Source organism: Myxine glutinosa, chromosome 10 (genome assembly GCF_964187855.1).
Source record: "Myxine glutinosa chromosome 10, kmMyxGlut1.1, whole genome shotgun sequence".
Classification (NCBI taxonomy): Eukaryota; Metazoa; Chordata; class Myxini; order Myxiniformes; family Myxinidae; genus Myxine; species Myxine glutinosa.
Window position 1 is genome coordinate 27,653,090 of NC_136270.1, and position 16,250 is coordinate 27,669,339.

At 46.5% G+C, this 16,250-nt stretch overlaps 1 protein-coding gene across 1 annotated transcript in view; it reads right to left on the minus strand.

Annotated features, from left to right (window-relative positions):
- The window catches only part of POLR1F (RNA polymerase I subunit F), a 25,511-nt gene continuing 9,261 nt past the window's right edge, over nucleotides 1-16,250 (minus strand). The window contains exons 2-4 of the mRNA XM_068127214.2: nucleotides 14,978-15,119; nucleotides 10,892-11,103; nucleotides 1-738 (exon numbers count right to left, since the gene is read on the minus strand). Coding sequence (XP_067983315.2) covers nucleotides 240-738; nucleotides 10,892-11,103; nucleotides 14,978-15,119 — 853 coding nt within the window. The 3' untranslated portion in view covers nucleotides 1-239. The remainder of the gene's footprint in view (nucleotides 739-10,891; nucleotides 11,104-14,977; nucleotides 15,120-16,250) is intronic.

The following is a 16,250-nucleotide window of genomic DNA, read 5'->3' on the forward strand; positions in this document are numbered from 1 at the left end:
CCTTTTGCAATAACATTTTTAATTCAAAGCTTTAACATTATATATATATATATATATATATATATATATAAAAGCCAACTTCAGTCTTTGCAAAAAAAAGAAAATCTACTCCCAACGATGGAATGATTTTCTGTTTGAAATGCAATCACAACAGAGGTTTGGACAGCTCCAGTGGATACAAAAGCAGTGATTGTTATAAAATAACAAGTTCAAAGAGTTAACATTAGGCATTGCAGATGTCATTTTAACCTCTTAACTTTTAATGGTCTCTGTTCTTTAAGCGTTTCATTTTTGTCCAAAAGTTCTGCTGATTCGTTCCTCTTCCGCTTCATCCCCTTATGAGAAAATAAAGATGTATTGGTGTATTTTTTAAAAACTTTGTTCAATTCAGGATTTTCCAGCAATTCTTCCACTTCCACATCCTCGCATTTCTTCTTCTTCTTCTTCTTTTTCTTCCTTACAGATAAGTGGTTGGAGGTATCAAGGTCCTCTTCCTCCTTTGAAATGAAGCCTCCATTTTCACCATCAATCAAATCACATTCTGGATTGCTAGAATTGGGTAGCATGCCCGGATCATCATAATCATCATCATCTCTACGTCGTTGTTTATCTTTCTTATTTTTCTTTTTCTTGACCACTTCTTGATTTTCCATCATGCTCTGTGCTCTGCACCGATCTGCACCTACGATGGTGTCGACTCTTTGCTCACCAGACTCATTTGCATCACATTCCGGTGCACTGAAAAGAAAAGGAAAAATAATTATAGCCAAATGTTCAATTCTTTCTGTGACAAAACTGAGAGGGAGGAATTCTTGAGGCATTTTGCAAAATCAATATTGAAACCTGGCTACTCATGCAAGACAACAACAACACAAACTAGAACGACACTCGGTAGAGAGCATGCCTCCACCAAGCTGAACAGTTTATGTTTTGCATCCCACTGATAGGGATGTATCTCATCCACCTAGTTTAGCATTAACTCATACATAACTTTTTTTAAATATCATGTTATATATCGCTTTTCACCCGATCTCTCAATGGTGAAGAATCAGTGAGAAATTTAAAAAATTCTCGTATCCGGATTGAGATCTTCACCAAAATCTAATTGATTCATCTTTGTCACACACCAAACCTGTCCACCAAGTTTCATCCAAATCCATCCATAACTTTTTGAGATATCCTGTTCACAATCAAACAAACAAACAGAGGGGTGAAAACAAAAACATTTTACCTTCGGTGGCGGAGGTAAAAATAAAATGGAAACTAGAGAATTCATAGAACACCTTACTACATGCTGTCTTGAGAAACAAGGAAACAAGGACATGGGCAGGGTCTACGAACAACAAATTAGATTGGTCGTGATGATGTAAAATACCGTCATATTTTGTCCATGTCCTGCTAAACAGAAAGGTTTTGAAAGTGCTAAAAAGGCAATTTGTGATCGACTGTGTTGATGTATATAATTCAATCGAAATAAAATAAAGATTTAACTTCAAAAAAACAATTTGGAAGTTTACTGCTGTTGATGCAGCGTCTTTTACAACACCATATTTAACATGTTACATTACTACATTAGTTATTCATGCCTGTTGTTTGTATCCTTGAAGACGACCTTAAAACAGTAAGTTTCCTGCTGGGAATGGTTTTCAATTTTGTTTGATTGTCAGACAGCCAGACAGAGAATTATCTCACTCCTCCCTGCACATGTACGATACGACACAGCAGGTTTGTGTTCCAATTTGTGTTCAAAATATACCATTCAATTGAAATCGAGTTGTTCATCATTCATGAACTGATGTTTTATAGACAGACAGACAGACAGACAGATAGAAGTGACCCAATTGCTTAACCCCGCTTTTCGCTTCACTTGCGTGAGGTAACTAACCAAGGATGTAGGACATTTAGTAGAAGATAAGAGACACCAAATAGAAAGCATTTGTTTTACAGGGGGTTCTCACGATACATCCAAGATGCATTTCAGAAAGGTTTGACATAACGAAACGATGGATAGCAGGGAATTTTTCCCCATAAGAATTCGTGCAATTAAGGGGGAATATGTTCCAACACTTCGTTTACATCCACTCAACCAACACCACAACACCACTCAACAAGTCCAGCAATCAAAAAAATACGTATGAAACGCACAAAACATAAGAAACTAGAGCAATGCGACTGTGTCGCCAATATGCCTCCGCATCGTAACACAACGGGTAGATGCCCTTGTTCACTGTCCTAAAAATGAACAACTTTGATTTAAATCCCTTCAGCAGTTTTCAAGAATCACATTTTCACCAGCCATGACAAGTTTCACATTGATCGGGGGAAGCAGCTTCAGAGAAGGGAGTAAAAATAAAAAAAATCAGCTTTCCAGCTAATATGGCTGCCACACCACGTGACATATGACCTTTAAAAAAATGTACACGCTGCATATGTATGGGTAGGGGATCACATTTGTGGAGTTTCATGTTGATCGAATAAGGTTAGTTTTTCTATCCAAGATGGCTGCCAAACCACATACCGACGACGTCATCATTTTCAAACTGCATGCAACAATGTTGTTAGATGATATTTGTAAAATTTCGCAATTAATAGGGTAAGTGGTTTCAGAGATATAATTATTTAACATTTTCCTTAAATCCAATATGGCTGCAACACAAGGTGACCAATGATGTTTTCGTGATCATCTTTTAATCGCCATGCCAAGTCAATGACACGTAGAGTTTTGAGTCAATCAATTTGGTTTGGGAGAAGATGTTTTTTTTTAAGGTCTTAGGTTAAATACAATATGGCTGCCAAACCATGTGATCTATGTCATAAATTTAATATTTCAATACAAATGTTCATAGATCATGTCCATGCAATTTCAGATTTTTAGGATAAGGAATTCGATTAAAACAATTTTGGCTGGTATACTTCACCTATGATGTCATCATAATATTTTGTTCCCCATTGGGAGCACTTGGCAATGTGCCAAGTTTAAAATTTTTCCATTCAGCGGTTTCCGAGAAATCATTTTCTAATTATTTGCGTTTAATCCAAGATGGCTGCCATACCACGTGACATATGACCTCACAATTATCATAAAAACATTGCGCATGTGTGTCGTTCCTACCCTGAAAGTTTCGTCTCAATCGAACATGCGGTTGCTGAGAAACACTAGTTTTAGCCCATACGGACGTACGGACGTACGGACGTACGGACAACCCGAAAACATAATGCCCCCGCCACCTTCGGGGGCGGAGGCATAAAAATACAATAACTTAAACAAATTTTAAAATCCAAACACCTTTTCATCTTACCATTGTGGGAGAATTCAAAGCCAAATAATTATTCCACGGTGTTTTCTGATCAGGGGAGATAGTAGCTGAGTCATCGCCAGCACCCTGACCAAATTATTTTATTTCTCACCCTGACCAACGTTGAAAGACAGCAAAGCTTCCACCAGAAATTACTCTTATATCAAGTTTTGAGTTAAAGTAGCCGAGTCATAATTTTGGATGAGGGGGTGGGGAGTATTTGTGCCCATGACCTCACCCTGGGTACTACCTACACGTGTGCAACAATTTGGTGGGAATCGTTGGAGCCCAAAAGTTGGTGGAGATCGTCGGAGCCCGAAAGTTGGTGGAGATCGTCGGAGCCAGAAAGCTGGTGGGGATCGTCGGAGCCCGAAAGTTGGTGGGGATCGTCGGAGCCCGAAAGTTGGTGGGGATCGTCGGAGCCCGAAAGTTGGTGGGGATCGTCGGAGCCCGAAAGTTGGTGGGGATCGTCGGAGCCCGAAAGTTGGTGGGGATCGTCGGAGCCCGAAAGTTGGTGGGGATCGTCGGAGCCCGAAAGTTGGTGGGGATCGTCGGAGCCCGAAAGTTGGTGGGGATCGTCGGAGCCCGAAAGTTGGTGGGGATCGTCGGAGCCCGAAAGTTGGTGGGGATCGTCGGAGCCCGAAAGTTGGTGGGGATCGTCGGAGCCCGAAAGTTGGTGGGGATCGTCGGAGCCCGAAAGTTGGTGGGGATCGTCGGAGCCCGAAAGTTGGTGGGGATCGTCGGAGCCCGAAAGTTGGTGGGGATCGTCGGAGCCCGAAAGTTGGTGGGGATCGTCGGAGCCCGAAAGTTGGTGGGGATCGTCGGAGCCCGAAAGTTGGTGGGGATCGTCGGAGCCCGAAAGTTGGTGGGGATCGTCGGAGCCCGAAAGTTGGTGGGGATCGTCGGAGCCCGAAAGTTGGTGGGGATCGTCGGAGCCCGAAAGTTGGTGGGGATCGTCGGAGCCCGAAAGTTGGTGGGGATCGTCGGAGCCCGAAAGTTGGTGGGGATCGTCGGAGCCCGAAAGTTGGTGGGGATCGTCGGAGCCCGAAAGTTGGTGGGGATCGTCGGAGCCCGAAAGTTGGTGGGGATCGTCGGAGCCCGAAAGTTGGTGGGGATCGTCGGAGCCCGAAAGTTGGTGGGGATCGTCGGAGCCCGAAAGTTGGTGGGGATCGTCGGAGCCCGAAAGTTGGTGGGGATCGTCGGAGCCCGAAAGTTGGTGGGGATCGTCGGAGCCCGAAAGTTGGTGGGGATCGTCGGAGCCCGAAAGTTGGTGGGGATCGTCGGAGCCCGAAAGTTGGTGGGGATCGTCGGAGCCCGAAAGTTGGTGGGGATCGTCGGAGCCCGAAAGTTGGTGGGGATCGTCGGAGCCCGAAAGTTGGTGGGGATCGTCGGAGCCCGAAAGTTGGTGGGGATCGTCGGAGCCCGAAAGTTGGTGGGGATCGTCGGAGCCCGAAAGTTGGTGGCGATCGTCGGAGCCCGAAAGTTGGTGGGGATCGTCGGAGCCCGAAAGTTGGTGGGGATCGTCGGAGCCCGAAAGTTGGTGGGGATCGTCGGAGCCCGAAAGTTGGTGGGGATCGTCGGAGCCCGAAAGTTGGTGGGGATCGTCGGAGCCCGAAAGTTGGTGGGGATCGTCGGAGCCCGAAAGTTGGTGGGGATCGTCGGAGCCCGAAAGTTGGTGGGGATCGTCGGAGCCCGAAAGTTGGTGGGGATCGTCGGAGCCCGAAAGTTGGTGGGGATCGTCGGAGCCCGAAAGTTGGTGGGGATCGTCGGAGCCCGAAAGTTGGTGGGGATCGTCGGAGCCCGAAAGTTGGTGGGGATCGTCGGAGCCCGAAAGTTGGTGGGGATCGTCGGAGCCCGAAAGTTGGTGGGGATCGTCGGAGCCCGAAAGTTGGTGGGGATCGTCGGAGCCCGAAAGTTGGTGGGGATCGTCGGAGCCCGAAAGTTGGTGGGGATCGTCGGAGCCGGAAAGTTGGTGGGGATCGTCGGAGCCCGAAAGTTGGTGGGGATCGTCGGAGCCCGAAAGTTGGTGGGGATCGTCGGAGCCCGAAAGTTGGTGGGGATCGTCGGAGCCCGAAAGTTGGTGGGGATCGTCGGAGCCCGAAAGTTGGTGGGGATCGTCGGAGCCCGAAAGTTGGTGGGGATCGTCGGAGCCCGAAAGTTGGTGGGGATCGTCGGAGCCCGAAAGTTGGTGGGGATCGTCGGAGCCCGAAAGTTGGTGGGGATCGTCGGAGCCCGAAAGTTGGTGGGGATCGTCGGAGCCCGAAAGTTGGTGGGGATCGTCGGAGCCCGAAAGTTGGTGGGGATCGTCGGAGCCCGAAAGTTGGTGGGGATCGTCGGAGCCCGAAAGTTGGTGGGGATCGTCGGAGCCCGAAAGTTGGTGGGGATCGTCGGAGCCCGAAAGTTGGTGGGGATCGTCGGAGCCCGAAAGTTGGTGGGGATCGTCGGAGCCCGAAAGTTGGTGGGGATCGTCGGAGCCCGAAAGTTGGTGGGGATCGTCGGAGCCCGAAAGTTGGTGGGGATCGTCGGAGCCCGAAAGTTGGTGGGGATCGTCGGAGCCCGAAAGTTGGTGGGGATCGTCGGAGCCCGAAAGTTGGTGGGGATCGTCGGAGCCCGAAAGTTGGTGGGGATCGTCGGAGCCCGAAAGTTGGTGGGGATCGTCGGAGCCCGAAAGTTGGTGGGAATCGTCGGAGCCCGAAAGTTGGTGGGGATCGTCGGAGCCCGAAAGTTGGTGGGGATCGTCGGAGCCCGAAAGTTGGTGGGGATCGTCGGAGCCCGAAAGTTGGTGGGGATCGTCGGAGCCCGAAAGTTGGTGGGGATCGTCGGAGCCCGAAAGTTGGTGGGGATCGTCGGAGCCCGAAAGTTGGTGGGGATCGTCGGAGCCCGAAAGTTGGTGGGGATCGTCGGAGCCCGAAAGTTGGTGGGGATCGTCGGAGCCCGAAAGTTGGTGGGGATCGTCGGAGCCCGAAAGTTGGTGGGGATCGTCGGAGCCCGAAAGTTGGTGGGGATCGTCGGAGCCCGAAAGTTGGTGGGGATCGTCGGAGCCCGAAAGTTGGTGGGGATCGTCGGAGCCCGAAAGTTGGTGGGGATCGTCGGAGCCCGAAAGTTGGTGGGGATCGTCGGAGCCCGAAAGTTGGTGGGGATCGTCGGAGCCCGAAAGTTGGTGGGGATCGTCGGAGCCCGAAAGTTGGTGGGGATCGTCGGAGCCCGAAAGTTGGTGGGGATCGTCGGAGCCCGAAAGTTGGTGGGGATCGTCGGAGCCCGAAAGTTGGTGGGGATCGTCGGAGCCCGAAAGTTGGTGGGGATCGTCGGAGCCCGAAAGTTGGTGGGGATCGTCGGAGCCCGAAAGTTGGTGGGGATCGTCGGAGCCCGAAAGTTGGTGGGGATCGTCGGAGCCCGAAAGTTGGTGGGGATCGTCGGAGCCCGAAAGTTGGTGGGGATCGTCGGAGCCCGAAAGTTGGTGGGGATCGTCGGAGCCCAAAAGTTGGTGGGGATCGTCGGAGCCCAAAAGTTGGTGGGGATCGTCGGAGCCCAAAAGTTGGTGGGGATCGTCGGAGCCCAAAAGTTGGTGGGGATCGTCGGAGCCCAAAAGTTGGTGGGGATCGTCGGAGCCCAAAAGTTGGTGGGGATCGTCGGAGCCCAAAAGTTGGTGGGGATCGTCGGCGCCCAAAAGTTGGTGGGGATCGTCGGAGCCCAAAAGTTGGTGGGGATCGTCGGAGCCCAAAAGTTGGTGGGGATCGTCGGAGCCCAAAAGTTGGCGGGGATCGGCGGAGCCCAAAAGTTGGCGGGGATCGTCGGAGCCCGAAAGTTGGTGATCGTCGCAGCCCAAAAGTTGGTGATCGTCGGAGCCCAAAAGTTGGTGATCGTTGGATCCCCAAAATTTGGTGGAGCCCTGTTTTTTTTCTATGATTTTCAGATGTAGATACACATACAGAGAATTGCCTTATTACCCTGTGCTCAAAGCAAAAAGTGGAGGTAAGCGATTGGTTGTGCGCGTCCGTACATATCTGCATTTTTGAAATTCATTTTCTTCGCAAGTGTTGGTCCGATTGACAAAATTTTGCACCATATGAGCAACTCCTCCTGTAGAATTTTAGTGTAATTATGACGTCATAGGTCACATGGTGCAGGCACCATCTTGGAAAAAATGAAAAACGTTGCACGTCTATATCTCTGAAACCGCCCCTTGGAAAAATTGAAACATGGCTCAGGAAACAGAACTCCACATGGGGAATAAGTGTTGTTAACGATGACGTCATTGGCGTCTTAATTGTGACATCATAATTCGACAAGCACAATTCTTAGTCTGATCAGTTTGAAATTTCTTGAGCATGATGTACTCAACAATTATATTGGAGAATGTGAATTTATGATGTCATCGGCCACGTGGTTTGGCAGCCATATTGGATCAAAGAAAAAAAAAACCCTTAGAAAACAGAAGAGTTGGCTCACACCAAGTTGACTGTGTGGGAAGGTATTCTCTGAATACCATCTAGTTTAATATAGTCGGATTTAAAGGATATTATAAATGCTCCTTCGTTGAAAACACCCTGTACTTAACTATGTATTGATAGTAAACCACGAAATAGTTGTATACCTAAAGTAAAGACATCAGTAATTTACAGATTGACCGATTCCCTAAAGTCTACAGGAAGAATTTCTGAAAGGCATTTAAGAGTTAGACACAGAAAATCGCTAATCATGCATTGATCACCTGTTCAAAGTTAATCAGCAATCACTGAAGAGTGATTATCTAATACATGATCAAAACCTAATCATAGGCGTTTAAAGAACAAATAAACTTTTACACATCAGCGAGGGCATGTTTAGGAGTGTGTTTAGGGTCTTGAAGCAAAATTGCATGGCTTATAATTGGTAGTTTACATAAGACGGGTTCAGGGTGCTTGAATTAGCTCAAGGAGGCAGAAGAAGATAGTGTCACGTCCATGGCCGATGAAAACCAGCCTTGGACAGATAACTGAACAGTTAACTCCGAGGCGGCAGTTCGAAACTTGGCGGAATCTTGTTTTTGGCGCACGGGATGGGAAGGGCTGAGGTTTTACCTTTAAGGACGGCCGCCACGGGTTTATTCCTCAAAACCCACAAACACAGATAGGAGACAAGGAAAATTCACAATACAAGAATGAAATGCAAAAAGAAAGGATTTAATGAAAATAAAGCACGGAAATAAAATGGATGGTGAGGGAAAAACTATAATCCCTAATGTGAGACATCTCCACTCAGACGCACAAAACAGACAAGGGAATGGTTAAAGAAAATCCCCCCTTTTATTCGGCACTCAGCTCTGGTTTCAACGAGCACTTGGAGGGGTCGGTCGCTGAGAGGACCACGCGTCAAAGCGCCGAACAATGGCGCCGGTTAATCGCTGCAGCACACCGAGCCGTGCAGCAGACAGCCAAAGTTCCCCCGCTCGATCCCGGCCCAGCCAGCACAAACCAGTCCTTAGCTCCCGCAAAGAACACAGAGTCAAAACGACACCCCTGGCTCCAATGCTGCAAGGTTTTCTGGGCTCCGAACAGTTTTCCTCAAACACACACAGGAAAAAAGCGACCGCCCGCCACGAAGCCAGCACCAGAGAGAGAACGAGAGCGAGGGACGCATACTCATTTTTCCCTCGCTGATGTCACACTCGACCAATCCTGACATCCCATTACATCATCCCATCTCCACGACCAATCAACCCCTTCAGGGCAGGGCCTCACGGCCTGTTTGACGCCTAATGAAGAAGCTCGGGGCATGGCCTGCCAGTTACGATCCTTCGAGGCGGAGTCTAGCCGTCCTTAGGGAATGTTCGGCTGGGTGGGGTTTACTTGCCGATCATAATGTCCGGGTACTGACGGCGCTTATGGTTGTTGATGTAATGGCAGTCCTTTGTAGATGAAATAAAACGGTAGGGTAAAATCACAGGAGGCAATTACATACTGGGAATTACCCTTAAGCCCAATTCAAATAACACAAAACCACCCTCTATGTGGTGACATGCAAACACTCTTAAGCTCAACGTTTACCCAGCTTATGTACATCAAAATGGGCTTTTTACGCCTCACACAGTCCATGCTAATCTATATATTCAATCCTCCATTATGGCAATTCGTCACCAACCCCAACAAACGTAACAATATGAATAGGGCAGTTCATCGACATGCATCGAGAATCTTTGAGGATTAATGCAATCCTCTGGAGAAGTATGACAACATCAAATTTGTGTCCCTTTGCCTTTGTCTTTATTCTCCTTCTGAGTTCTCAGAGGTTCTTGACAGAGGATTTTGAGCGCTCTGGGAGGGAAATGGGCAACCAACCTCTTTGAAATATCTTCCCATGCGAGCTGCTTTTTCTTATTTGCACCCATGTCACTTCTCCTGTCTTGGATCGTTCCTTGGTGAAACTAGAGTACTTTGATTAAACCTATTCGTTGCTCCAATGAAAAATTGTCCCCTCTTTTCTTTCCCTACATGTTGCCGTTATTGGAACACACAAATTAACTCGAGCTTCCAGGGAAGCAGAACTCAACTGAACTGACTGGACAACTTTAAAGTAGGTCAGTTGTCTGTACTAGATTTGACTTAAATGAAAAGCCAACAACCTTGTGTAATAATTTTAAGGTCCTTGTATCCTTATACTTGTCCATGTTTTACAATTGATACAATGTTTCAAGGATGCTGCATGTCAAGTTAGATCAGAATCGGTTGATATTTGTGGATGCTAGAGTGTTAACGTCGAAAAGTTAACGGACGACAGACGACAGACAACGACGACGACAGACGACGGACGCCGGAGGGTTCAGTATGTGATGAACTCAACTGGACGGTAGTCCAGTTGAGTTAAAAACTGACGTACGCAACATCAATGCAGTCATTTAAGTGAATTGGTTAGGTATTCCTAGCTCAAAAGGTGCCCGAGATAATGCCCAGAAGAGAAAGGAAATAAATAAGCACTTAATTAATTGATAATAATTAAGTAACGAATCAATTAATTGATTAATCAAAAAACAAAAAAATACCGTTCTTGCCAAAGTACTTGCTCACTATTGTGCCAAAATTTCAGCTTCCTAGCTCAAAGGATGGCTGAGATATCACCCAGACAAACAAACAAGAAAACAAACAAACAAACAAGAAAACAAACAAACAAACAAGAAAACAAACAAACAACCAAACAAGAAAACAAACAAACAAGAAAACAAAAAACAAGAAAACAAACAAACAAGAAAACAAACAAACAAGAAAACAAACAAACAAGAAAACAAACAAACAAGAAAACAAACAAACAAGAAAACAAACAAACAAACAACCGGAGTGAAAACAGAGTATAGTACTCCCTTTCAGCGTGTGTCAATGCCGGGCCCCCTGCAGTGCCCGGCAATGACGTCATGCAGCGCCTGGAGATGGCATAGGAAAGGAGCGGTGTACAATATGTGGGACAAAATGAGATGAGGATGGTGAAGGAATGAGTCAAATTGACCTTATAATGTCTTAGATTCTTGCATTATTTTTTGCAAAATAAACATCAGTGACATCTCTTGGCGATACATCTTGGAAATGGCCAACACCAAAAGCAAAGCCAGCACACAAAGAGCAAACCTGTCTGCAATCAATGAGCCACAAACAAGGAGCACGCCGGCTTGGTCAGAGTCAAGCCGCAGGACCTTGAAAAGAACCTCGTCACCCAGCTTAAGCTCTTTACCATGCAAGGACCCTGCAGTGGTGGCCTGCCTGGGCCAGGCCAATGACACATTGAAGCAATTGTGCACGAGGCACCCTACATGTGAGGAGCTCACTTTGTTCACTGTGCCCTGAAAAAAAAAGGAAAAGAAGGGGTGTGTGGGGGGAAGGGAGGGGAAAGAAGAACAAAATAGTAATAAATGCTTTTATCGGAATGATAATGCTCCCAAGAACAAAAAAATATTTTATGCAAGTACCATGCACTATCATGTTAAAATAAACACTCCCGATTGCAAACAAACATTAGTTCCAATCTGTCTAGTGTATACATGCATGTATGCATGTATGTAGCGGATTTCATACATCGTGAGAAAAGTTATGAGACCAGGCAGCACTGGTCCATTACTATGGAAACTGTTGGCCCTTCCAGAGAGAGTGAGAAAACAAAGAGCACCTGTTATAGTATATATATATATATATATATATATATATATATATATATATATATATATATATATATATATATATATATATATATATATAGTTACGTTTGTAGGGGGTAGCTTGGCGCACCTGAGCTCCTATAACTTAGAACCAGGTACATTTCATAAATTAGCTTGCTCAGTATGTCGCGATGCAGAAGAAGAACCACCATGTAATAAGTAGCCCGGATGTCATGTAAGGTGTATCTTCGTTCCCATCACGAGGGGTGGGGTCATGTTAATTAGTTTAGGGATTATGTTAATTAATCCCTTGTGTGTCATGGCTTCTGTAGTTTGCTCCTTTGTTCCTTATGACACCACCCTAGACACTAGCCAAAATCGCCCATTAAACTACACTAATTCATAATAAAACTAACCGGAAATTCAAATCGAACAATACCGCTGGCACCGCTGCTGCTACATAACCACAAGGACAGGCAGGCCAAGAGCCACGCCCAGAAGAACGGTTATTGGGCAGGGAGGATTTGATTGGCACAAGCCCGGGGTAAGATGGGACTTGCTGATCGGAGCAGAGATGGACTACAAAGAGGTGGCACATGCTGATTGGTGAAGCAGGCACGGATGACGTCAGAGCGGCGTGCACAAGATAGTTGGAGCGGCGGACATTTTCCCTTTTGGTACTGGATGTCAACGTGGACGGTTTTGCTTGCTCTCTGCACGGGGAAGCTTCATCGTGAACAGCCGCCTTCCGAGACTTTGCTGGTGGTCGTGAAGAGGCGGAAGAGCTGCGGACGGAAAACTGCAGTTTTCCAGGCAAGAATGACGAGTAGACGAGTGCTGCTTGCCGCTGCAGTGTGACGAGGCCAGGGGTGAGCGAGACGCCCAGTGAGGCCACCTTCGCGCCAACGAGCATGTTTCGCGTGCAATGACGCCAAGGACTCAGACGATCTTTGAGGGTTCCTGGCGGGAAGCACGGACCGAGTCGAGCTAAGTGCCATAAAATTACACCTTTTATTTTTACATCATTATTCTTACCTTTGTCTGTTTGAGTCAGTTGTGGGGACGTCCCAATTTAGGAATTTAGTTTTATCGCACGTTTTCTTTGTACCGGCATTTCTTTCATTAAACCTGTTATTTTTTGTACATTTTAAACCCGTTTTCGTTTGAGTTTATTTATTGCAGGTTTGAAGACTGCCGGTGGGATCGTGAAGGTAAGCTCCGGTCTCCCCTCCCCCACTTTCCCCCACGCGTATGCACCGCTATATTTTTGAACTGAATGCCTCGGAGTAACAGCTCGTTTGGTCATCCGTGCTACCCTACGGTGTTCACCAAGGGAAGTCACAAAACAATATATATATATTTGCCGTAAATTACGATAGTTGCCGTAATTCTGCTCCCAAAAGGAATTATAGAATCCAAAGCCAACTCCACTCTTGGATGACTGACTTCTTCCACTCTCGTAGAGAATGTCTGGCCCTTAACGGAACATTTTCTTCTCCTCTACCTGTCAAAGCTGGAGTACCACAAGGCAGTGTTCTTATTTTATCTTATTCCTAATCTTCATCAATGATCTCACTGACCGTCTGGAAAATCCTCTTTAGTTCTTTGCTGATTACTCAACTCTCTGCTGTCACATCCCTCATCCCTTCCGACAGACAGGCAGCAGCCTTTTCCATCTCCTTAGACCTTGACATAATTACAATCCGATCAAACACTTGGAACATACGTGTCTTTCAATCCGGAGAAAAACCACACTCTCATTCTCCCATTGTCTCATTCTCTCTCTCTCATACTTTGTTTCTCTCTGAAAGGACAGCTCCTCAAACCCTCCCATCTACTCTCTCAACAACCGTCTCAAAGAGGTTCAGTCACTCAAACACGTGGGTCTCACTCTCAGCCATGATCTCTCTTGGGCAAACACATTTCAAAGTTGGCCTCCAAAGCCAGATGCGCCGACTGGGCATCCTCCGTCATGCAACGTCCTCCCTTGACACACCTGAGCTCCAATCACCTAATCTCTGATTTGGCTCCACCCTCTCCATGTTCTATCCCCTGCCTCCCTCCCCCCTCCAAGTACATTCAACCCATTGTAGCGAAACTGCCAAATCCAGAATTCGCAAGTAACTTCCCATGCAGACCACTGCTCACCTCCACTCATTTATTCCTCTTTTTTCCTGCTTGTGGAATCACCAATACACACTCTCTTCGATCTCATCCTTCCTTCCCTGGTCTGGTCTTCAAGACAGCTATCCACCACTCATCTCAGGTCATCCCCCATTCAAAGCCATTATCTTTTTCTACACCCAGTAAACGTCCTCTCCCCCCCAAATATTTTTTTCCCCTCATGTATCCATCTTGTCCAATCCTTGCGTTCTCCCATAACCCTCATCATTACCTGCATGCCTTGTTTTCCATCTCAGTCCACCTTCTCCCTCCACCCTGCTATTGGCGTTTCACCTTTCTTCTGCCGTTCCCTTTGCTGTGTTGTGTCCTGCACAGCTGAATCCTAAAGTACCAACACAAAGATCTACTGATATTAGTCAGTATATTTCCACGTAGTTTCCAACCAGTGTCACGTTTTTACCAGCAGTTGTTGTTTCCTGATGACAATGGCACAGAAGTGATGTTCTTGGCTTGGACACTTTTGGAAACTTGGAAACCCCTCACAACCAGTACCTTTAAGGCTGGGATGACACTATTGCATGTTAATTACATCCTTACTTTGCATGTGATTTGGAATACCCTGTTCATGGATGCATGTGTCGTGGGCAAGCCACACAACGTAAGCTAATGGGCACACTGAGCCATGTAAAGAAAATGAGATTGGGAGGAGATAGAGCTAAACAAAGTGTTAGAATGAAGAAAAATGTCATAGTGTTGCTCGCGAGGCGGGCCTGGTAGGATGGCTTAAAGGTATGTGTGTACTCAACGCTGAGCGGTCTACCTTGGGTTCAAATGTCAACCAAGCCATAAATCCTCACTCTGGTGTTTCCCATGCAGAGCAATGTATCAGCATGTGTGCCATCCATTGGAAGGAAGTAAAGCCGAAGGACTGTTTGTTTAGACACGAAATAAAGCATGTTTTGTCGAAGTGCAAGCTAGTCCTCACTGGTACCCTAGTTAAATTCCAAATTATGACTAGGCTACTTTCAGTCGAACGTTAGAGGCCTGACTAGCAGATTCAGGAAAGGATTGGGCCAAAAAGCATTCCCCAACCAAGCCAAAAATAAGGTGGTAATAATTGGAGCCATTAAAGAGGAGGAGAAGAAGACAACCTCTATGTACGCATCACTTGTTATGCTTCAATGTTCAATTATTTGGACGTGGCCAAGTTGGTAACAGCTTTGCGATTACAGGCAGTTCCAGGTTTACAAAACACCGGACTTACGAACATCCGTTCATACGAACATTATACTATATAACCAGGTTTCGGGCTATCGAACGTTCGACCCCATGTGGGTATAAAAAGTACAAAAATGAAAGGTGCACGATGACTATCTCTGCTGCTCTCTGTATCGAGCAAATGGCTACGGTTGTGGTGCTAAAAGCAAGCAGTACGTACCATGAGCTTGTCGTCACATTTTGGGTTGAATATGACAAAGTCGGCTTGGATGTCCATGTGCACAACTCCCTGATCATCAAGTATGTCACCATAACGTTTCACCAACTTGATGTTGTCATATGCCATCAAGGCCCCAGAAAATCTAACGGGTAGTGGGGAAACATGGACATAAAGACGGTGAATAAAAGCGATAAAGCAATGATAAAAACGCTGGCTTGTTCATCCTCCCTTCAGTCCTCAGCAATTCAAGATGTTCTTTCAATTTTTGAAAAAAATAATATCTTAACTCTCAAAAAACTTTTGGCCTATGTTGACCTCAAAAATACATGGTGGTTGAATTCAGTGACCATATATGCAAGTCCTCTTCAAATTTCAAGGCAATCAGATGAAAATTGAGGATTTTAGAAATTTGGCCTATGTTGACCTATTGACCCCCAAAAACAATATGCTTCTTGCTTATGACCAACTCTATCTATGATCTATGACCAACTCTATCATGACCAACTATGTCTATGACCTACTCAATTGAGTAACAGTTCACTGGTAATTCCCTGTGTGTCGCAAGAGTCGACTAACAGGGTTGGTGGCAGGAAGGGCATCCGGCCGTAAAACATTGCTTCAAAAAGGGGACCATGGTGCCCGAAAAAGGCCAACCCCTGCTCTGCAGGGAAAAATGGCCTCTAAAGGTGGTTCTTCTTATGACCAACTCTACCATTTGGTGAGGTTCTGTGAAGATCGGTTGAAAATTGTGACCTGCAGGCGACTAACATACAGACAGACAGACAAACGCACAAGACCAACCAATATACTTGATAAATCTTCGATTTTCGCAAGTAACAAACAAGCAAACAGACACAGGTGAAAATATAACCTCCATCCACCTTTGGTGAGGGAGGTAATATAATGGCTGCATGATCTTGGAGTAGGTTTGTACCATAGAGGTGGAGTGTACATGGCCCTCCATTGTGAGGATTTGCTGCGACACTCACCAATCCAACCAGGACAGGTGAAGCTCTTTAGCGTTGGTAGGCAGGCAGTCCACCTAGGAGAAGGAAACCGATTGCAAATCCCCCTGCTACCTTGTAGGGTATGTCTCTTTAGACAAAGTCTAGGTCCACAGCTGATACAGCGGTGGCATCAGGAAGGGCATCCGGCCACTAAACATATGTCCCAAATATGCCTTTTGGCGAAGCGGGGATCTGACTTTTGTGCTCCCCCATCTGTGTTAGCTGCTGTGGTGATGCTGGGCAGTATTGCTGCATTGTTCAGAGGG